Genomic DNA, 23788 nt, shown 5'->3' with positions numbered 1-23788 from the left:
GCACCGGCATCAGTCATTTATAGACTACAATGAGCCCAGAACGCTGCTGCCAGACTCCTAACCGGAACCAAATCAAGATTCTCGGCCAAACCAGCACTCAAAAGCCTACACTGGCTCCCGGTCAAAGAAAGGATTACCTTTAAGACCTTATGCATCTCGCGCAAAAATAATGCAAGGCAGAGGCCCCCCGATTCTGAGACCCTTTGTTAAGCCCCACCATTCTAACAAACAACTCAGATCTGACTCTCTTTCCCTTGCCAGCATTCCCAGAATAAAAAAGTCCAGATCCGGGGGGTGCTTGTTCTCTTACAACGCCCCAAGACTGTGGAACGCCCTCCCTCTCGCCATGCGGAGAGAACACAACCTCCTGGCCTTTAGGAGGCAATTCAAAACTTGGCTCTTTCTATAAACCTGTAATTCTTCTGCTCTCCCCTCTGGAACTTAGGTCATGTCAGCGCTGGGACGCCCTAGGGTAGCTACGCGCTTTATAAATCCCAACTCAACTCAACTCAACTTGGTGGTCCCTGTAGCAGTGTGGGGGAGCTCGAACCCCCCCACACTAATTACTTTCAAAGCTCCGGGAAAGGGGCATCCTAATTTGAAGAAAGCCCTGTGGAGGTGGAGGTCCCCTGGGCTTGGGGGGTGCAAGGCCCCCAAACTTATCGCTTCATGCCCCGGGGGGGTGGCGGTCCCCAGGGCTGCGGGGGGCCATGTGCCACCCACACATCAGAAATTTTGCCCAAGGGAGGTGGTGGCCCCCCGCTGCCCCCCGCAACATAATTTGGCATCCCCGGGACCTGGCCCACCCAGGGGATTAATTACAAAAAAGAGTGGGAGCACGCGCTTGGTTTTTGAAAGTTTTCTCAGCTGGATTCAGGACCCCAGCGGGTATTTGGGTGATTTTTGTTTTTTTTATTGCCTTTTTGGGCCCTGGGGGTCCTTGTGTGACCCCCTGAGCAGACCTAGGAGTTCAGGGTGTTTTTCACCTTTTTATTTACTCTTTTCATGGGACTCAGTATGTATAAATATTGTTGCGCAAATCCACACCGCTGTGCTTTTTATTTACATTTAAAGCAGTGCGCATTCAGGCATCTTGATTTCAACTTTCGTTGACATATTTCAACAACACTTTATTGAATTACGCTATAGTGAGCTCATGTTCTATGTCTTATTTTATATGCCAATTCCGCAATTGCAAACCCATTTAAATTAAATTAGAAAGCACAGCGGTGTCGCTATAGGTGTGGATTTGCGCAACATTATTTGTATGCACACTTTGTAGATTCCGTGTATTTTAGAGAAATGTATTCAAGATTATGACGCGATAATGTCATTTGTTGAATTGGTTGTTTATAAGGCACCCATAAAACAACATTTTGAAAAATTTTTATTGTTTGTTTTCTCAAAAAAACTTCACTGTTTGTTTTCTCGATATATTTTGTGAAAAACTAAGAGTCTGTTTTAACTTTAATTTTTGTTGTAGTTTGTAAGATACACACGTAATGCACTTTAAAATGGCCATGCGAATGAACTCTTTTACCAGTGAACAAGACCGCGAAACGCAGACTGTGAAACGCGTTTGGTAGCGGCAGCTAATTAATATTGCTAAACTGCACACGGCGTAATCATCTTTTGTTGGATATATATATATATATATTATTGTATTTAATTAACATTATGTTAATGTTTTGTATGATTTACTATTTTTACACATATGTTTATATAAATATATATATATATATATATATATATTATTACAACATCATTTTGTATGATGTTCAACGATATTAAAGTGAAACTATATTTTTGTTCTTATTATTATGAGTTTAGTGACAAGATATATTTGTAATCAATATTTATGACACAATATTTTTGTATCAGCATTGTGTTGTTTTGGATAGTCTGCCAGTGATCCTGGTAGCTCCAGTTTTCAAGGTCCCTCCTCTTCTGCAGCCATCAGCTGTGGGGTACTTTAGCACCTCTGGTGGTTACAGGTCCCTATTTTGGCTCTGGAGTCCCTTTACACTCAGGTGACTCATCACCAGTGAAAAAGTCTATGGAGAGGTGCAGAATGTTGACCCCTTCTATCTTTTTGTTCTCTCTCTTTCTCTCTCTCTCTCTCTCTCTCTCTCTCTCTCTCTCTCTCTAGCTCTCTCTCTCTCTTGCTCTCTCTGTCTCCCTGCCTCTCTCTCTCTCTCACCAGCAACCACCAAACTCCTCCTTCCATCTACTCACCATGCATCCTGAAAGAACAAGCCACAGTGCACTTTGTTTCTGAAGCTGATATTTCCTTTGCTATATTGCCCCTCAGCAATCTTCTATTCACTTCAATGAGCACCCCCATTCACTTGAAGAATTCCCTATCAGTGTTTGTATACCTTCTCCTCTCTACCACCCCTTACTCCTATCTCCATGCAATTTGTCCATGTATGTCCTCTCTTCTAAGGGTAACATTTTGGAAAAGACGGGTCTCTCCACTTAATTCCACTTCCCAGTACACCCATTCTTACCTTTCACAATTCTTGCTTCCTCTGCATTGCACTGGGATAATGTGGCTTGCCAGTGGAGGAGGGCATATTCCAATTTCTGATCTTTATGTGTGTCCACATTTTCACCTTTCCTGTCACCCTTCCTTCTTAAGTTGAGATTCTCTTTTATGTCTTTTTTATGTTGTAACACTGTTAATTTGTTTTTAGGGGGCTATATTGTAGTTGTTATTTTTCTGGGTGAGGTACCTGAGGAACCGAACTTCCTTACAGCAAAATATTTTTCCACCGTTACCCACCATCTCATTTTAAATGAGACTTCACTCAAGAGCATTATCTCTGCTTCAGAAGATAAGGTGAGGACTGAGACCCCTTTCTACCGCCTTTCGAAATCATCATGCCACCGTTTAGTGATACTGAAACATGGTGATATTGTCCTCAGTTCTTCCTGTGTCTACCTCATGGATGAATTTGGCTGAACGTTAATCACATTTTGTTCTGCCTCTTTCCAGTTTACCACCAGAATGTCAGATTTTTTCAATTCAACTGGAAGATGGACTCCAGAATATGTACTACAACAAGCTCATCAAAGAAGTGTTTATAAGTAAATATGGATGTACTGCTCCTAAATCTACATCTATGCACCTTGAAAATACAGATAACTTCACGATACTTTTATGTAAGAAATTGGGTCCCTGGTTGAGGAAGGTGAAACCCTACTCAAGCAGCAATCCTTGTCAGGATGGGGCTCAAGCAAATCTCAAATTAACCTGTGCCCAGTGTTCTGGTAGCTTCGCACAGAGCAGTCAGGCTTAACTTAGAGGCTACGTGTAAAGATTTATGCATTTCAAAGAATGACGAAAACACAACACTAGAAAAATATCCAACATTTTGGTCGACAACAGAAGCTTTTAATCAATAAAACAGGACCAAAATGACAACAATCGAATCAAAAGAACCAGAAATATACAATTTTAAAGATGTTAGTGAAAATAGTGCCTCAAAGCCCATAGCGCCATTCGCAGCTTGCTGGTGGGACGAGACCCGGATAAAGTCACAAGCTCAGGCCAACTGAGGTGGAATCTGAGTCAGATAAAGGGACCAGGTTAGTCCAGTTGTAAGTTCCCTACTTATTCCAGCTGAAAGACTCTTGTTCACGAAGCAAGGGTCCACATGGAGTAGGGAAATGTTGCAGACGGTCGTCAATGTAACTCAAAGAGCAGACGTGGCATCATAGAGGGTGGCCATTGAAACTTGAATATCCTGTTGTTATTGCAGTAGGTTGGACTGCAGCTTCTCAATGGAGCTTCCCGCAAGCCGTCGATCTAGTAGCGCAAAGGGTCAGGCTTATGGAACTTTGCTTTGGAAGACACTAAGAGCCACAAGGTTTTGGTATAGTTTGCGGTCACAAAGAGCCCGGAAACATCAATGTTGCTCTACTGAGCCCAAGCCAAGGCTCCAAGACCTGAGGGTCACAACTTGGGTGACCCTCAGGTCTTACTCCAACTGCTGGATCTGGGTGCTGGTTCAGGTGGTTGGAAGCCTGTTATGTCACTGTGGTTCTGAAAAGTAGGCCAGAAGAGTAGTCCCTTGAGTCACTCTGGGAACCTGGATTCAGGTGCAGGTTGAAATCCCTATGACTCAGGCAGAAGGGCAGCAGGGCAGCAATCCAGCAAGGAAGGAGTCCTGCAAAGCTATAGTCTGGCAAGGCTCTAGTCCGGCAGTGTGGCAGTACTTTCAGCAACATAGCAGCCCCTCTTCCTGGCAGGTTCTCCACAGTCCAGAAGTATACTGAACGGTTGGTGTCTGAAGTCCAGTATTCATGCAAGAAACATCCCTTGAAGTGGCAGTAGCTTCGAGAGGTATCCCGTCAAAGTGCCCAGGTTTCCTGCCTCCCCTGGCTTCAGACTAAGTAAAGGGGGTGTGCATTAATTTGTGTGGAGGCAGGACACAGTTTACGCAAGTATAAGTAGGGTTGTGCCCATCTCTGGCATCCCTTCCTGCCATTGATGGCCCATCGAGGGACACCTAAGCCCTTCAAGGGCTAGTTGGCTGGCCTTCCGATCTAAAGTCTTAGGGACATCAAATACTCTCAACCACCCTCCGCCTGCATCTAGACTCTGCCATCTGTGAGTCTACCCTTGCATGTGGTGTCACTCCATTCCTTGGCCATTGGAAGGGGGGCTAAGGTATTTTCTACAACAGAATCAATGTATCACTGCCATTGCACTAATCAAATCCAGGGCATCCGCCTCTGCTGCATGAATTGACACTGATGCATTGCCACTGATGCATGGATCGACAGCGACGCATCGCCTATGGACTACCACTGGGCAACACTCTTCCCAGTGCAAGGACCTTGCATCCCCGTCGAAGGCAGCCTCAAAGATGACAATGAACCTCCACATTGCAGCACTTCGTTCATTGGAGGCAATAGATCACCACTGACACGTAGATCAGGACCAGCGCATTGCCACTGCTGCATTGATTGGCCCTCGACACTGACACATCCAGGACGGAGGTACTTTTGCTGAGCGGGCCAAGCCTAGTTTGTGTTCCATTTTGGTTGGTCTGAACTTTTGACTTTGTCACAGTATAGCACAACCATATCCCTTGTTGCGGCTTTGTGCTTTTGCTGCTATTTTCACTCAAAACATTAAAAATGAATATCTCTGGTTCTACATATAGGAAGTTTGTTGTGTTGGTGTTAACTATTTTAGTAAAATGCAATCTATGTTTCTGAATTGGTTTGGAAATGTTTTTGAGTTGTATTTTCACTTTATTGCTGTTTATGTACTGCATGAATACTTTACATATGGCCTCTAAGTTAAGCCTGACTGCTTTTTGTGCCAAACTACCCAGGATTAAGCACAAGTTAATTTATTGACTTTGTGGTTCACCCTGCAAGGGATTGCGGATGTTACTTGATCAGGGCTCATCACAAAAACCTATACTTACCTACATATATTTTACTTGTGGATATTGTGGTGCTTGATATTTTGCCCACAATATTATGGTAGCATGATACCCTGGAAACAATAGTCTGGTGGAATACATGAAATGGTAGTAAAGATTGTTCACTAGCCAGAAGAAAAAGAGTTTATGATTAAAGAAATATTATCAACAAAAGTGTTTGCAACCATCAGCAAATGCTACACCTTTAATTATATACACTTGTTTCTCCTAAATCAGGTTTAAAATTGCTCCACAAAGTGCTTGCCACCGGTTCTTTTAACATAATTTTTAGGTTCAAAATATTGCTTTTTGTTAAGGCCACAAAGACTTGCTCTTAAGTAGCATATATACTGCTTCCAGGGACAGAATATTACAACCAGATCCATAGATAAGATCCTTAATGCACCATGTAACTCCACCTGGTACCTTCAAGATAAGGTCTCTCCCTGCACCTCAAGTCATGCCCTGCAAACTCACTATATCTATCTGCGCAGATGTATTGCTATTGTAAGATTTCATTGAGGCTCTGAAAACTTTATCATTCACCACAGTTGATTTCCACATTTTCACCATTCTGCACCATTCTCGTCTCAAGTCTAGTAGTGGTTTAGTTTGTGTTGCTGCAATAATGAATAGTTCAGTTTTACAGCTAAACTTGTAAATACCACAGGAGCCTCAATAATGTTTCTGTTTTTTTCAAATGCTTATCCTTATACACAGTTCGTACTGAGTAAGCGACTTACAACTGATGCTTCTTGTTGAAAGTTGGCATCTCATACCTGGATGCTGCCTGCAGACCAATAAATAGCACTGGCATTGACGTTCAGGGTCTTCCCTGGAGGTGCACTGGAGTCGTAGCTTCCCACCTTTAGATGGCTGATGGTACCATCTGGATCCTTCTGCCAGTTTACAATGTCATACTGTGCTGGGGAGTTGCCAGAACTATCAAATAACGTTTCCACGCCTTCTCTTCTCAAGCGCACATTCTTGATGTAGTGAAGGATCTGAAGGCAAGAACATGTTATAATAAAGTTAGTATTTTCCCTGGGTTACTGTGGTTAATCCTGTCTTTCAGGTAAAAACATCTTCCATGCTCATCACTATGATTTTGCATCTTTTAGAGAGTCTAGAAGATTAGAGTTTGAAACTTCTCTCTTACAATTGTTAGAACTGTTATGATATTTTAGAGATAATATTTGGATATATGCAATGTGTTTAAATTTGATTTAAAATGTGCCTTGCTTGTATGTAGGTTGTTTTCTTTCTGAAAAGCTGGGACAGGATTCACAAATTGCATTTTGTAGTACATAAAATAGTACTACAGTACTACTATGGTACTACTTTCCACAAAATAAAATTCACAAACCTACGAATAGAAATCTCCACCTTCACCTCTTCTTTATTTTCTATGAGGAGGCATTTGCAAATGTACGTTTTCTACTTAGGGACCGATTTTTATGTCGGACGGACCTGATTACATTGATTAGGTACTGGGACCAACTGACCTCCTTTCGGTGGTTCAAACTAGACAATTACGTTGCGACTGAACACTGTTCAGTCGCCCTCTTATTCTTTACAATTGGAGCATGCATTCTGACTGGAATGCATGCCCTCATTGTAAAGAGAAGAGGTGCAGTTCATCCCTGCACCCCTGCGCCTGCCACGGGGTACAGGTATCCACCGTGCACCCATGGGGGCCCTGATGGGGGCCCGAAAGTCGACTTCTGACAGTCTTTCTGTGTTTGAAAGGTCTGCTCAGAAAGGCTGTCTGCATCCGACATTGTAATTATTCCCTGAGGTGGAAAGAGCCACCCTTGGGATTACTGGAAGCTTTCCAGAAGGCAGACTCGCTCTCAGAGCCTGTCATAAGCTATTCAGAAATCCAGTTTGGATTCCTTTTTGACAGACTCCATTCAAACAGGCCGGAGCCATTTCCTATGGCATCGACATCGGCCCCTTAGTAGTAAATGTGAGATGGACCATGGTGAGGTGATAGGAAATATCTACTACTCAAAGGGAGGAGCAAGACATAGGTGAGGGACGTGCCAATACAAGCACTGGCCCACAAAATAATAAACTAATTTCTATCCATCAACTAGACTTATAAAGTTACTGCTGTTCTAAAGATGACAAAACAGTACTAAATGTACTGCAGCCTAGTCTTGAAGTAAGGTTAGCACCACACAAACGCGGCGACTGAGGCTGCGGGCGTGAGATTGCGCTGCTGCTGAATTTTAACCTTTTGTAATAGCTGAATACTAGCTTACTTTTTAAACTGTGATTACAGCGCTTATGTGTATTTGTGCATTTGTTTATCGCATACCATTGGACATTGGGCTCGGGCTTGCCTTACCTGTCTTCTTTGCTCTGGACCCCGTTCCGCCCCGGCATTGTGCCGTTTGTGCGGAGGGTCGCAGCTTTGAGCACCACTTCCTGCCCTTCTCCCCACTTCCACCCTGCCTCTCCATCGTGCAGGTCAGCGGTCTAGCGGCTGCTGTCCTATGTCTATATCTTGCGCGCCAGCCACTTTCCAATCTGACAAACGCGGCGACTGAGGCTGCGGGCGTGAGATTGCGCTGCTGCTGAATTTTAACCTTTTGTAATAGCTGAATACTAGCTTACTTTTTAAACTGTGATTACAGCGCTTATGTGTATTTGTGCATTTGTTTATCGCATACCATTGGGCATTGGGCTCGGGCTTGCCTTACCTGTCTTCTTTGCTCTGGACCCCGTTCCGCCCCGGCATTGTGCCGTTTGTGCGGAGGGTCGCAGCTTTGAGCACCACTTCCTGCCCTTCTCCCCACTTCCGCCCTGCCTCTCCATCGTGCAGGTCAGCGGTCTAGCGGCTGCTGTCCTATGTCTATATCTTACGCGTCAGTCACTTTCCAATCTGACAAACGCGGCGACTGAGGCTGCTGGCGTGAGATTGCGCTACTGCTGAATTTTAACCTTTTGTAATAGCTGAATACTAGCTTACTTTTTAAACTGTGATTACATCGCTTATGTGTATTTGTGCATTTGTTTATCGCATACCATTGGGCATTGGGCTCGGGCTTGCCTTACCTGTCTACTTTGCTCTGGACCCCGTTCCGCCCCGGCATTGTGCCGTTTGTGCGGAGGGTCGCAGCTTTGTACCATAGCCAGCTCAAATTGAATCCTACTAAGACTGAGCTTGTCCTGGTAGGTGGAGCAGCTAATCAATGGAATGACAGCTTTTGGCCTCCTTCACTTGGGCCCCCTCCCCGCCCCGTCAACTCCGTGAAGAGTCTTGGCGTGGTCATCTCTCATGACCTATCTATGGGGCCCCATATCAGTGCGGTTACGTCATCATGCTTCTTCCATCTACGCAGGATACGTAAAATCTGTAGATTTCTCACCAGAGACGCACTGATCCTTGTCATCATGGCCCTGGTCACGTGAAGGATTGACTAAGCCAACACTCTGTACGCCGGCATTCCTGCATTCCTCCTTCACAGATTGCAACTTGTGCAAAATCAGGCAGCCAGCCTGGTTTACCATCAACCTCGACACCAGCACGTCACGCCACTCCTGCGGAGCCTTCATTGGCTCCCAGTGGCTAAGCGCTGTATTTTTAAACTGGGCTGTACTATCTTTAAAGCCCTCTCTGATCTGGCCCCCACTTTTATCTCCTCTAAATTGAAATGTTATGTTCCCTCCAGAGATCTTCGCTCTTCTGGGTACAATCTGCTGGTTGTCCCAAAAATTAAACGGAAAAAACATGGTGGCTCCTGCTTTTCCTTTTGTGCCCCTACGACCTGCAACTCCCTCCCGTCCGCCCTTCGACACTGCCCTACCTATGGCGGTTTTCGTAAAATGTTAAAAACTTATCTTTTTCAGTCGGCTTTTGAGTAATACACACCCCTGCCATCCCGCATTTGTTATGAGCGCCATTAAACCGTACGGTGACCGAGCGCGGTACAAAACCTTTTAACATAACATAACATAACACAAGGTCACCCACAGGTACTGCAACAATTACCCATGGAAAATAATGAAGCAAGGGACCTAATATAATACTCAGAATTAAATATTGTTGAAATAATAAAATGATGTCAACTTTCAAATAAAATATAAACATTTTAAAACATAATTAATAGAAAAAATAAAATATTTATTTAAAGTAAATTGTAATTTACATTAAACACAACTTTTAATTACATTTTCTACATAGTACTTAAAATACAATTGTTTTTTTTATCTTGTCTAAAAATTTACATTTGTAAAATAAATGTATATATTTAAATCATTTGGTAAACATTTATTTTGAAGAAATATGTTGCAGTAAAATAAATAAATTATTGTTTGAAAAAAAGTATAAACTATAATCCTTTTCTCTATTTTTTCCTGTATTGTGGTCTCCACTGTGATGGCAACGATTTCCACCTTGGTAGCGGAAAGGCGGAGTTCTCTGCCTATGTGTGAATAGCTACAAGTAGTAACTTTACACTGGTAAATTTGACTCCACCCTCTGGTTTTGGGGGTAGAGACATGTAAGTCTGCACTTTTTAGTAAATTTATGCTCAGACAAGGTGACAGACAAAAGTAGTATATTTAATCCAAATTATGGGAGTAAGTATGCACATGTATATGCACTCATGTATTAATTTACCTTCATGAATAGACTCCCTAATGTGCTTGTTGGTATCACATCCTGAATGTGTTACTGGTCACATCAGCATTATGAGATCCGGTGGAACACTAATGATCTCATTTGTTTCTGAATGCAGCTGTGATTTCTTGGTGAAACTAAGGGGGGGAGGTACTGGAGTATTTGAAACCATAATTACTGTTGCCACAAGTAGTTCTTCAGGTCTGGAGGGACTCTTATAGACCTTCTAATAATTCATCATGGATTGGTTGCATAGTTTCCACTAAGCAGTAGGAACAGCGCTTTTAACTTAGGATGGTGCTAGACTGATCCCATGCACGCCTGCAGGATATGTAGACCTCTGTACCAGCTAGTTCAGAGTACCACAGTTAGCCTCTCAGAAAGGGAGCAAACACTTTAGCCAACTACTTAGCATGACAACCCTGTTCCCTCAGTAACTGTGGGGGTCAGACCTAGGACTTTTTCCTCAGACACTCGTGCTCTCTTTCGCTCAGAGAAATATACAAAGAATACATGAAGGAATGTCTTTCAATATTTCTTGAACCATAGTGATTCTTGTATAGAAAACATGTGCTGCAATGATTAATAGACAGAAGCAGACAAAAGGTATAATGAGTGTCAAAACAGTGAATAAAACAAAGAGTTCCACCATCTTGTTGAGACAATTTATATATATGCATGCATATACAGTAGTATAGGAATATAGCATACTCCTACGATGAAAATCCTGACCTACATGTCTATGATGCCAATGTGTGGTCTGCCTTTGTGGCTTCATCAGCCAGTGAATACCCTGCAAAGTGAATGTCAATACGTTGCTGACTCCCTGTATGAAAGACATGAGTCCGCAGCAAGCATTCTTGCAGCTTTGCCACCCGTTCCCAAATCAACTTGTGCTTCACTGTACAGACTTTCGAGTCCATGAGTATATTCTGGCACACAATAATACAAATCAAACACTAAAAGTATGGGGAAACTAGCCCTTATTCTGTAGTGCTTCTATGTTTTCTTTCTTTTTCTTATTGTCCTACTTTTTCTTCGTCGGAGACTTGGGTGCTTGCTTAGGGTTATCCTTTTCAGAATTACTCTTCAATTGTGGTTTTCGCAGTCTGGCTCCCAAATTATCTCTACCTAGTGTAGCATAGGTTTCCTCGATAATTTTGAGTAGTACAAGCTCCTGCTGGGCAGGAGTCTAATCACTTAGTCGTTGGCATATAGCTATTGCTGCTGCTTGCCATTTAATGTCACTCAACATTATGGCGGATACTGTGGTAAAGTTGCCCATCAGTTTCATCCCTAAGGCCAGGGCAGGTGCTGCTCTGTTTTAATACCTCAGGTAGAACCGCCAATGAAGGAGTACCATGTGTTCTGGTACATACTGCAGAACAGACTGTACGCCAAGTGGCCCAATCCTCTACAAGGGGAGCCATCCCCATCGGCAAGCAATTTATCCTGTGGGCCCGTAAGAGGAAACACTGTCTCAAGCTGGTTTGTTTTTTGAGCAATCCTACATGGAATTTTTTCGCTTTTGGTGGGAACTTTTCCCATTACCTCATTCAATGTTTGAGGGCTAATCACTGGTGTAGCTAATTGTGGTGCTAATGCTTGAACAATCTGCACAGGAGTGAGTGTTAATGTTTGCATAACGAATTGTGTAAGACATCTGCATATTTTTACCAGATTTTTATATAATGCCTCTGGTCAATTCAATTCAAATTCAATTCAAATAAAGCTTTATTCGATTGTAAAATGTTAGCAATCATAAAAGCAGTACATACACCAGTGTAATCAAAATAAAAGTATATAAAATAAAATAACTCAATTAACATCAGACATACATGAAAGTTAAAAACACATAGATATAGTCGAGGATAACAAAATTAAAATCCAATGTTCAATAAAACACTAAGCTCTTTCTATAGGTGACCGCCTTTTTTAGAAACATCGTAACTTTCCAGATCATATCCGCATTGTCCGGGGTTTGCACTGCAATATACGCAGGTCGGCAAGTCCTAAGCCCCATCATTTTTAACATTGGTCGAATCCACACTTTCCTAATATCAGAGTAAAAACCACAAAAAAAGATGACAAGGATGGTGGATTGACATGAGCAGTCATCGCAAGGACAGGCTATCATAGAGCGACTCCAGTTATTCATGTTCGGAAAGCTGGTAAGTCTGTGGAATATACCAAGCCTGAATCTTGTTAGGAAAAACCTATTGTAAAGAATTTGTATTTGCAATAACCCAGACCCCGGAACGATAGGTTGCAGTGGAAATACTTTTAGCCCGTAAAACTTCCACAGGAGGTCTTTTTCCTAATCTTTTCAAAAACTGGGTGAGTGCAGATATACTGTTAATAAAACTGAATTTTTTAGATCTTATTGCCTGTGCCCACATATCTTCTTGATGGAACATAACACCCAAATATGAGAAGGTTTTAGTTGTTTCAAACTCTTGATCCGTAATAAACATTTCACAAGATTTTTTTCCTCCACACACCACATCTCATAACATAAGTCTGGGAAGTGTTCACTGATAGTCCTAAGTCATGCATAAAGTCATTAAAACCATTTAAAACTCTCTGTAGGCCTACTCGTGTTCTGGACAGTAAAACCGCATCGTCGGCATATAAAAGCGCAGGGATTGGACGACCATTAATCATAGGGTAGTCAATGTCATGTATGTGTAAATTAAAAAGAAATGGTGCAAGGACAAATTCTTGCCGGACTCCCCTACGTATTGGGATTGGAGTTGTGGACCCACCCTTAACATCAAAGCGGACTCTAGTTTAGCGTTACAATAAAACCGTCTTAAGAAGTGGATAATTTGATATTCCACACCTATCGTTTCTAAAATCTCCCAAAGTTTGATGTGTCTTACCGAATCAGAAGTGGCTGTCAGGTCTACTAAAGCTAAAAACAAATTAGCATTTTTTACACAAACATATTTTCCCACCAATAAGGCAAGGTTAAAAGTCTGCTCAATAGTCCCAACTCCTTCGCAGAAGACGTACTGTAAATCAGAAAGGATCCTATTGTCAGATGTCCAGGCTTTTAATCTTACTAAAATTACACAACCTAGAATTTTTGTCATTGAGTCAAGTAACAAAATGGGCCTGTAGCATCTAGGATCTTGGCGCTTTCCTTTTTTGAAGATGGGGACCAGGTTGCCAGGAATGAACCATGGCAACTGGCATTTGCTTCTTGCATATCAATTGGGTCCCATAGAGATAAATATGATTTAAAGAGATCACTGGGGGCACCATCTGGTCCGGGCACCTTTCCTCCGCAGGTGCTGGAGATCACCATCACCACCTCGTCTAGGGTGAATTTAAGGTCAGTGTTTAGTGATTTATTAAAATAATGATTCGATTCCTTATCAAGCTGATCTATCCCCCTAAAAACCCCTGTAAAGTGCTCAACCCACTGTTCCTCTGGAATGGCGATCTCAATGGAGGGGCCCTCATCTGGTTTCAAAAAAGGTGCTTTGACCGCCTTCCAGAAAGCACTACTATCCCTACTTATAGCAGCCAGATGGAGAGACTCCCAGGCTTCCTTTTTCAGGCTATCTCTTCTCTCTTTAATAGCTAGATTATATATTCTCCTTGCCACCCTTATAGCCTCCTGATCTCTCCGATAGTGTGGAGAAACTGTTTTAAGTTTGTATGTGCTTTCGTGCACTGGGAGTCAAACCAACCTGTGGGTTTTGTTTTCCTGGGCTTATGAACAAAAAGGGCCTCCCTCACAGTCCTAGATATTGACTCAAAGGCATCTAAAATGCTACTTGGACCAGCTAAGTCGCTCATACAAATATCGAAATCAGTTTTACACTTAGTCACCACTGTTTTTAAAACACGTTCAGGATCAACCATGGTCCATTTCATGATCCTTAACCATTCATTTGGTCCAGTACAACTGACTCCAATGGCTCGGGGACAGTAGTAACTCTTTTCGTACTTCTTAGACAACCTTTAAAAGTGGCACACAATGGGAAATGGTCACTCAGAGATATATCTCCGATGTAAAATGAGCCAAGTTGAGAGGCATAGAAGTTTGACAACAATAAGAAATCAATTGTAGAAAATAAACCCCACCCATTGATACTGGTTCTAAACACATTTCGTTTACAAATCCTAAGTCCAGGGTGCATAACAACTCGTTTAACTGCTCCCCAACTTTTGAAAGAATAAAATGCGTGCAACTGCACCCTTCCTCCGCACCAAGACCACACACATTTGAATAAACAATAGGACATAGACCGCAGTTAAAATCTCCTCCAAAAAGAATGCTAGTACCATGAGGAGTTTTATGCCATAGAAATTGAACTTCAGTTACTAGCCCCTTAAAAACAGCTTCTACGTCAAGCAAGGCAATATTATTGTACAAATTAATCAAAATTATTGATCGCTTGCCAACGATTCTAATATTAAAAATTTGATAAAAAGCGTTAGCTAACCTAGATTCAATTTTACTAAAATTCTGGGTATTTGCAATGTATGTGCTGAGGTCTCCCTTTAATCTGCCACCTTTGCTTTCTCTTGCTTGGTGTGTAAGTTTCTATACCCGTTGATATGTAACAGATCTTTTGCCCATGTCTCTTGTAGGCAGAGGATATCCTGGCTTTGTATAAAATTGAACCAGATTGGATTTGTCCAGGATACGAGTTTACAAAGGCCTTCCTCACCTAAATTGTCCTCAATAAACATTGGCAATTTTGGCAAAGCAGGATTAATATCAGGCTTCATTACAGGCTGCATTACTTTTAAGCTTGTAGCTCCTTCTGTTATGGTTAACTGAGTGGCAGAAGGAAACAATAATTGATAACAGTTACAATCTAACAACCCTTGCCGGGAATCTCCAAATCTGGGTGTGGTATAATTTTTAAGCCAGCTCTTTACAATAGTGGAATTAGCATCATCTCCCGGTATGGATGTTTCAGGCATACTGCATGTAGACCCATGATCTATGCTAGGCAAATACTCATTATAAATTGCACTAAATTCTTGATTGATTAGTCAGTCAGTCAATTGCTTCTAAAGACTGAAATATTTCAAAGCAATTAATGGTTGGCACTGTATAATGAGAAGTTCTGCTATCAAAAAATAAAGCCTGCTGGCAATAGCACTGTTCATCATTCCGAGGCTGATAGAAAACCCCCAAAGGGAGAATATTTATACTGTTTACATTGGTCTCCCCACTTCCTGCTAAAAAATGAGCTGCACTAGATTTGGAGATCTAAACGATAAAACAACGCAATCTCCTTGTATCCGTTTGTTGGATTTACCAATCTATGAAACTCTTCGTGGCATTTTGAATTCACTAAAAAGAACGTTATATAGCCCTGTTCTAGTACTGAGAAAATGACCAGCTTTATGGCGTAAAGTTAACCAGTGTTTAAAATCATTTTGAGGCACTGGGGAGACGTTTGCTAAGACCACTGTGTACGGGGTCACTTCAGGGGGGAGGTTTAAAACCACATTGGACGGAGCCTCAAACGCCCCACTCCGCTTGTGTGCCAGAGAACCTATGTCCGCTTTCATATAACCCTGAGCCCCCGCACCCTCCCTTATTAGGCGTAACAGGATTTTTTAGTGTTGCTAACTGTATCATTGAGGAGTTTTGCCCTGGTCAGACTGAATATGTACACTTGTCCGAGGGTCAGTACTTGTATTAGGTGGCATCAGAGTCTTCGGGTCTTGGCTACAAACCTGGCTACGTTTAAGATTTGGGCAATAGGTTGTAGTAGCTATACCCTTATCTATAACATCGTTCCCTCTGGAAAGCATAGGCCCAGCACCTTTGCCATTATCATCACCTGCAGCAGAGCTAGTTGATTGAGGAGCGGCTGCTATCTTTTCAAGTGAGATTAATCTTTCTTCAATACTGCCCAACTTCTGTACCAAGGGAGCAAGGAGGTCAGTAATCAATAATCCCAAGCATTTACAAAAATCATCCTCGTTTGACCAACAGCGTGGCCATTCTCAATATTATTGGCCTTAACAATACTAGAGAGTGATGACAAAGAGGAACAAGATTTGTTATTCACATCCGGGTAGATTGATCTGGGAACTGGTTTATGTGTTACGCGTCGGTTTTGTTTCTGGGCCACACATCTTTTCTTTTTAGTTCCCAGGTCAGTTCCCTTCTTAACACCCTGGTTTCTTGTTGCTTGCTGACCTCTGGTGCTAACACCGGTGATCCATATCTCCGGCTCTTGCTCGCTATTAAGACTCATGTCCTGGGCCGACAGATTAGAGTTAATGATGGGGCCTGGTGAACGTTATCCATCGGTTGAGGGACAGTGGAAATTGCCAAACCATTACTTGTAGCAATGTCTGTATCATTGTTAGACTGACGTGCAAATAAGGATTGCGGGTCATGCATCAGTGCAGATTCAGCGCGTACAAGGAACGCGTCTAACATCCCTACAACCCCGGAGCCCACCCCTGATTTGCAACTATTCACTTGTGAAAAAAGAGTCACAATTAACTTAAGTCTTGCTCTACTCGTTAGGGAATGGTTACCAGACTGGGAACAATACAGATGATAGAGGGCTGGCCCAGCTAAGTCTCTTTCAGGCTCTGATGGACACAGACGGGCCCGCCCTTGGTTTGGGCTTCATCCGGGCGTCCGCCCGTGCTCATTCCACACTGCGGGGGGAGAGGCAGCACTATAAGCGCGATGACCCCGCCTTCCACTCACTCGCGGCAGCTGTGTATGTAAGTAGTGCACTCTGGGGGTTGCAGTCCTCCCCAGAGTGTAGAAGGCAATGCGGGCTGTGCGGCGTGTCCCTGGGACACTTGTCCCACCAGGGCTTGCTTCACCAGTTGATCCAAGGCGTCCCGTGCAGCCAGTGAGTCACAGGCAACAAAAAGGTCTCCCGCACCGCGGTGGGAGAGGAAGCGCTATAAGCGCAATGACCTCGCCTCCCACTCACTCGCGGCAGCTGTGTTTGTAAGTAATGCACTCTGGGGGTTGCAGTCCTCCCCAGAGTGTAGAAGGCAATGCGGGCTGTGCGGCATGTCCCTGGGACACTCGTCCCTCCAGGGTTTCCTTCACCAGTTGATCCAAGGCATCCCGTGCAGCCAGTGAGTGACAGGAAACAGAAATGTCTCCTGTGCTGGGGGGGAGAGGCAGCGCTATAAGCGCGATGACTCCGCCTCCCCCTCACTCACGGCAGCTGTGTTTGTAAGTGGTGCACTCTGGGGGTTACAGTCCTCCCCAGAGTGTAGAAGTCAATGCGGGCTGTGCAGCCTGTCCCTGGGAACCTCATCCCACCAGGGCTTCCTTCACCAGTTGATCCAAGGCGTCCCATGCAGCCAGTGAGTGACAGGCAACAGAAAAGTCTGCCGTGCCACGAGGGGAGAGGCAGCACTATAAGCGCAATGACCCCGCCTCCCCCTCACTCGTGGGAGCTGTGTTTGTAAGTGGTGCACTTTGGGGGTTGCAGTCCTCCCCAGAGTGTAGAAGGAAATGAGGGCTGCGTGGCGTGTCCCTGGGACCCTCGTCCCACCGTGGCTTCCTTCACCAGTTGATACAAGACGTCCTGTGCAGCCAGTGAGTGACAGGCAACAAAAAAGTCTCTGTTGCTTGCATAGACGCATTTATCTGACAGCTAACACCCTCTGGTTAAAAACTCAACACCAGGATGCAGTGTGTAACCGCTAGAACTGGTCATGTTGCCCTCTCATTACTGAGTGGGCCCAGTCTCAGGTCTTGTATACTATAGGGAGGGTGCCTTTAAACTAATTAGCATGTTCCTGGTAGGTTAAAGGGATTTCTGTCTCATAAGGAGTCTATTTCTCTGGTATTTCGCCTGCTTCAAATTTGTGAAATACCTCTGTAGCATCATCTTCAGCAGGGAATTTAACCAAGGAGAAAAACTCCTATGTTCTGAATGCCTCGTGTGACTCTACCACAAAGGTATCATCCCCACCTTCTAGTGTGAGGCCATGTTGAAGTAGTTTTTGAGTGAATGCATGTTGCAAAGTCATCCTATGCCCTAGTCATGCCCATTTTTTGCTCACTGGTATGGATGGTAATGGACTTTGACTGTCCCTGGGCTCTGCCTAACCAGGCCCAGGGCCTGTGTCATAGTGAAAACACAGTGGAAACACATTTAAACCCTTCCAGGCTGATGACGAGCTCAGCTCGTCATGAGCGTAACCTGCCGTGCGCTCATGACGAGCTGAGCTCGTCATGTAACGCGGTATTTTTAAAATCGCCGCCCACAGCGGGAATAGCCGCCGCAGCGATGTGGTTAAAAAACACACACATACATTAGGGTACACTATATGTTAGGGTACCCCTATGATTGGCATGCCCTACCCTATAAGTCCCTAGTACATAATATGGCAGAGGGATTAAAACTACCTTTAACTCCATAGTATAAAATATGGCATGGCAGTTTGGAGGCCAGCCGTCCTTTCTGCACTTGCATGTGTGCACTGCTGAGAGCCTGGCTCATTTTAAAAGCAGCCCTGTGTTGCAGCACTAATCTTAAATGTACCCCTTTGTAATTTTCAAGGCACCCCTTCCGTCTTGTGAATCTATGAAAAAACTTTTTTTAGGATGAGGCAGTGGTCCCCCGGACCACTGTCTGCTCTCAAAAAATGATTTGATTTTTCTTTTTGTAAAGCATACTATTTTCCTTAATGGAGAACAGTTTGCTTTACAAAAAAAAAGATTGCTTTACTTAAAAAACAATCACAGACATGGTGGTCTGCTGATCTCAGCAGGTCACCATCCCCGCGATTTTTGCAATTTCAAATGGGTCACAAAATACTACCTACCTCATTAATATTCATGAGGTAGGTCAATTACGACCCACTGGAAATCACAATAAGTGTTATACACATTTTCTTACATGCTGTTTTGCAATTTCCTTATTGTGAATCACAAGGATTCACAATTATGGAATCACAAAACAGTTTCTTAATACATCAGGCACTTGATCTTAAAGATAAAAACATTCCCTATTTTTATAAATTGGGATTGAACTTTTATTCTGTGTTATGAATTGGTGTTTTTAAACGCTTTACATACCTGTTTCTTAAGTTAAGCCTGCCTGCTCACAGCCAAGCTTCCAAAGGTTCAGCGTCAAAATAATTTACTGACAACTATTTTGAGCCCTAGACTGTGTTAGTGGCCTTATTGCCAGTTAGATGTATATTTATCACTACTAATAACCCACTTTCCAACACAGCATATCTGCAGTTCTCGGAAATCATTTGTGCCATGTTATGTAAGAATTGAATTACAGAGTTCGGCTAACACAGTAGGAAAAATATCCTTTAAAGCTTGAATTTAATCACAGCCAATATACCCCCACAGGAAATGTTGTCCCTTGGACCACTTAGCTCACAATGACACCATTAGCTCCTCCAAATTTAGACAGTGCGAGAACATTTCCAGCACCTACAGAACATGACAAACCTGTTGCATCAGGAATCATGGTGAATGACCTTGAACTTTTTCTCAGTCTCTTGTTTTCTCTCTCGCTCAGAGAAATATGCAAAGAATACATGAAGGGACGGTTTGCAATATTTATTGAACCATAGTGATTCTTGTATAGAAAATGTGTGCTGTAATGACTAACAGACAGAAGTAGACTAAAGTTATGAGTGTCAAAACAGTGAACAGAACAAAGAGCACCATCTTGTTGAGACAACTTTTATACGCATACATATACAGTATTATAAGAATCTAGCGTACTCCTACAGTGGGAACCCTAAACTCCATGTCTAGGGTGCGAATGTATGGTCTGCCAAGGAACCCTCTTCTAGATGATCGAACCCCTTTACCTGGTGAGTAAGAACGTAGGTCCCCATCTTGGTCACAAACTGGATACCTCACTCAGAGATGTCAGTCAGCTGCTAGGCCAGAGTTTTAGCAGGTAGGGGCCCCTCAAAGTCAGCAAAAGCATCTCTTCTGATTGTATTTGGAAAAAAAGGCAATATATATATATAGAAAAGGGCATCCTTGCTTAGGGCTGAGATTGTGATCAGGTTGCCATTGTTTTACATTCCACAGATAGCTGTGTTGCCTTATGGACATAATAACAAACACATTTGTATTATGCACGTGAGGGCCTTGTACATAATTCCAAGGCAGTGTGATAGTGATGTTACACATTTCTTTGTCTCAGCATAGTCGATGGTTCTTAGAAACAAACCCAAGTGTTGAAAATGCAAATGTGTGTCAAACGTCAATGTGACAAAGGGAGGGCTACTTTATGAAGGAACCATTGGCACTCATTCCTACCAGGCCTAACTCAGTCACATGACAAATTATATTCCCATGGAGGCCCCACTACTCATGGTATTGTAACTCTAGGGGGCAGACTTAGTGGCATGCTATCTAAGGCACTTGTATTGGGGCCCTTAATAGTGTAAATTGATGATTTTCAATTTTAATGTACATATAGGGTATTTTTGATGGGAATAGAGTTACTTAGAACTGTCCTCTGTCACATGATTCTAAAATCCCTAGTGTTCATAAAATACTATCATATTATAAACAAATAAAGTACACAAGATACCAAGATACCAATGGAGCGCAAACGAAAATGTTTGTAAATTGTTTGTATTGACCAGTCTATGTTCATGTCAGAGAGTTTATGTCCTCTATGTACTTCCAAGGTAATTAGTGTCATGGCCATGGACATAATGATAGAAAGACAATATTTTCCATAGCTCTCTTGTCTTTAGATGAGATGGAACCCTAGATATGTTAATAAAAATACTAATTGTTTCTTTTAAAAGCTAACATTTTAAATCACTTTAATTTCTTGGCAGTAACAGGTCTTTGTGGGAACTCAGTTCTGGTGGTGATCAGAATCAGCATTCTTCTCATGAAGACTGGTATTTTTTGTATGCAAGGGCTATTTGTCTGCTTTTATGTATAGTTTGTGAGTTGGTTTTATTTTGTTGATGTTTTTTTACCTTTGTGATTTAATTTGTGATTTAATCATGGCAGACTAAGTAAACATCTTTCCTCCATATGTTGTTGTAGGGTACAAATCTAAACATCACCGACCTGGAGAAAACAAACATCAGTGCTATGTTGCATTTAGCTCTGGAACTACCATGTCCTAACTTCACAGCTTTTACACGCTCATGAGGATTAAGAGAAAAGTAGGAGTTGTGCTGACTCTCAGGGAAAACCGGTTTTGTTACAGATGAGTAATGGAATCCTCATTGTCTTATTGTCCTTGCTGTAGGATGACAATAGAATGGCAAAATGCCAATAATAGTGGGAACAGAACATTCTAATGATGAACATTTTTCTGCATCATATAGAACATTCTTCTCCCAGCAATTAAAATGTTATAATAGCAGTGTAGCCTTCCAAGAGTTATATTTTTAAAGGCACCCTCTCTCTTTACGGAGCTCAGTATGTGGCTCTAGCCTATAACTCAATTAGAGGGCTTTACTGACTGGTATAGTCCTTAGCAGTGGGCTCTAATGCTACAATAGTATCGTATAATTCTGTTTTACTGCTTAAAAATGCTAAGTATAAGACAAATATCAATAATATAAAAATAGGAATAGAAATACATGTAGAGACAAAGAAGCATATAAAGGTAAAGATAATGATAACTACAAAGGTAAGAATAAATATAAAGACGTAATGATAGAGGCAAAGATAAAGATGGGATATGTATAACGAGAAAGATATTTATAAGGATATAACAACAGGGACATATAAGGATTAATGCAAGGGTGAAGACACAGTTGAACTTCAAGAAGGATATATAGAGATATAGATATAATGAAGGAAATTATTAATATAAAATGTAACATTAAAGAGACATAGAGGTGAAAACACAGATACCTATAGAGTGGGATGAACACACATATTTTCGTAAGCACATCATAATCAGAAACCAATGACGCAAACATGGGTTCAGATGGTATTAGCACCCTTTTCTACTAGTGGGACATTGCAATAGTTTCACGTAGCGTAGCAATTATATCAACAACATTCTCAGATGCTTTGAAAAAGCAATTTTACATGCTTAATAGCATATAACCAATTCACAAAAGGGAACTTTTACAATGAAAACATTAGGCAATGAGAGAGCTGATGATTTTGGGGTCCCCCTTAACCTAGGGGGAGGACCAAGCAGATGCCTTGAACACAAAGAACATAAACAAAAAGCACATTTTGTTGAACTTCAGTGGTGGTCCCATCCTCTTTGGACCACCCCAAGCACAGTTATTGGCAAAAAACAATACCAACCAAAGGCCCTGCAAAGCACTATGGGACGAGATTAGCAGTGGGCAGTGAAAATTATAGTATCCAATATCAAAATAATTCTACAAAGCGCTGCAGTTCTCCTAGTCGTTACTAGATGTCCCTCAAGAGTCAAATACAAAGCATTGAAATTATTCTTACATCAAGCTGCCGTTCCACTAGTCGTTACTAGATGTCCGTCAAAATCACCAAGTAGGGAGGAGGAAATCTTTTTGTTCATTCAGCTTCCTCGTATTAATACTCAATAATCAAAGAAAGGGGGGGTGGACAACTTGTAACCGCTTTACCACGGTTCTCTCTCTTTCTCAATAAAAAACCCTCACACACGCATTGAAATCGATGGCGGTATATCTTGGTTCTCCGCCTGTAATGATGCGTTATTGCATCATCATTGGGTCTTTATGTGTCGTATGCATGCCTCAAGCCTGAGGCAACCACTGGAAAATGCAGTAGTGTCCAGGGATAGTTGTTAAACAGTGCTCATATGTAAAGTGAGTTAAAAATCTTCGCTCACCCTAAATAAGGCTTTAATTCAAAAAGGGGATGAGAAAAAATTGTTAAAATCTATAGTGTATAGATGGGGATTGTGTTACTGAATCTTCTATACATCCAGTTAATCTTTCAGTCTTTTTGTCCTGATGAATGCCCCATAGACCCGGCTCGGCATAATGGGGCATTCATCAGGATAAAAATTCAGTACTTACACTATTTGTGAAGTAACTTACAGTGGGTCTTGTGTTTCCACTTTAATCTGGGCGAGGTGTACTGTGCCTGTAATTTAGAAAACACAAAAACAAGTATGCATACAACAAACAACCAACATATTTAAGCGCTACATTTTAGCTGCAACCACCAGGTTTCTATTTCACCTCTTTCATAACTGGGGTATACTTAAAAAAATTGGACAATTTTGGTTCACTAAGAGATTTCATTAATAACTTATGGAGGTTCTGTGGTGCTTTTATTATATTAATAGAAAAGACTACTGTCTGTAATAGGAATATGTACCTAAACCCTCTTGGTAGCCATTACACGATTGTTTGTTATGCTATGTTTGGCTTTAGGAAGGCTCTTATGGCTTGTTTCCATGTTGGGTCTATGGCTCTGATATAGGCTTCTAAACTTTACTTTGCATGATGGGTTAAATAGATGCATCGCACATTAAGAGTGGTATCATTGTTCGCAATCTGATGTGGCTTATTGTTACGGGTTTGGTCTACTAGTATCGCATTACCTCGTGAGCCGACAACACTTGCTTCAACGGGGGACGGAAATATTATTCCGGAGCTGTTAAGAAGAAATACGTTCATTAGTACTGGTTACTCACGTTTTTCCCGCTATTGCTGTGGGACCTTCTCATCAATATCGGTCTTACCCGCTAGTCGCATGTGACTTTCCTGTGCTGACTCTGTCCCCGGAGGTACCAGGATCTTCCTGTTTCCTCCCTTTAAGTGATGA

At 42.2% G+C, this 23788-nt stretch overlaps 1 protein-coding gene across 1 annotated transcript in view; it reads right to left on the bottom strand.

The window, feature by feature from the left end:
- The window catches only part of LOC144797874 (extracellular calcium-sensing receptor-like), an 81035-nt gene that overhangs the window by 34917 nt on the left and 22330 nt on the right, over positions 1 to 23788 (bottom strand). Inside the window, exon 3 of the mRNA XM_078668676.1 lies at positions 6221 to 6445. Within this exon, the coding sequence (XP_078524802.1) occupies positions 6221 to 6445 (225 nt within the window). The remainder of the gene's footprint in view (positions 1 to 6220; positions 6446 to 23788) is intronic.

This window comes from Lissotriton helveticus, chromosome 12, assembly GCF_964261635.1.
Source record: "Lissotriton helveticus chromosome 12, aLisHel1.1, whole genome shotgun sequence".
Classification (NCBI taxonomy): Eukaryota; Metazoa; Chordata; class Amphibia; order Caudata; family Salamandridae; genus Lissotriton; species Lissotriton helveticus.
This window is presented reverse-complemented; position numbering and strand designations above follow the sequence as displayed.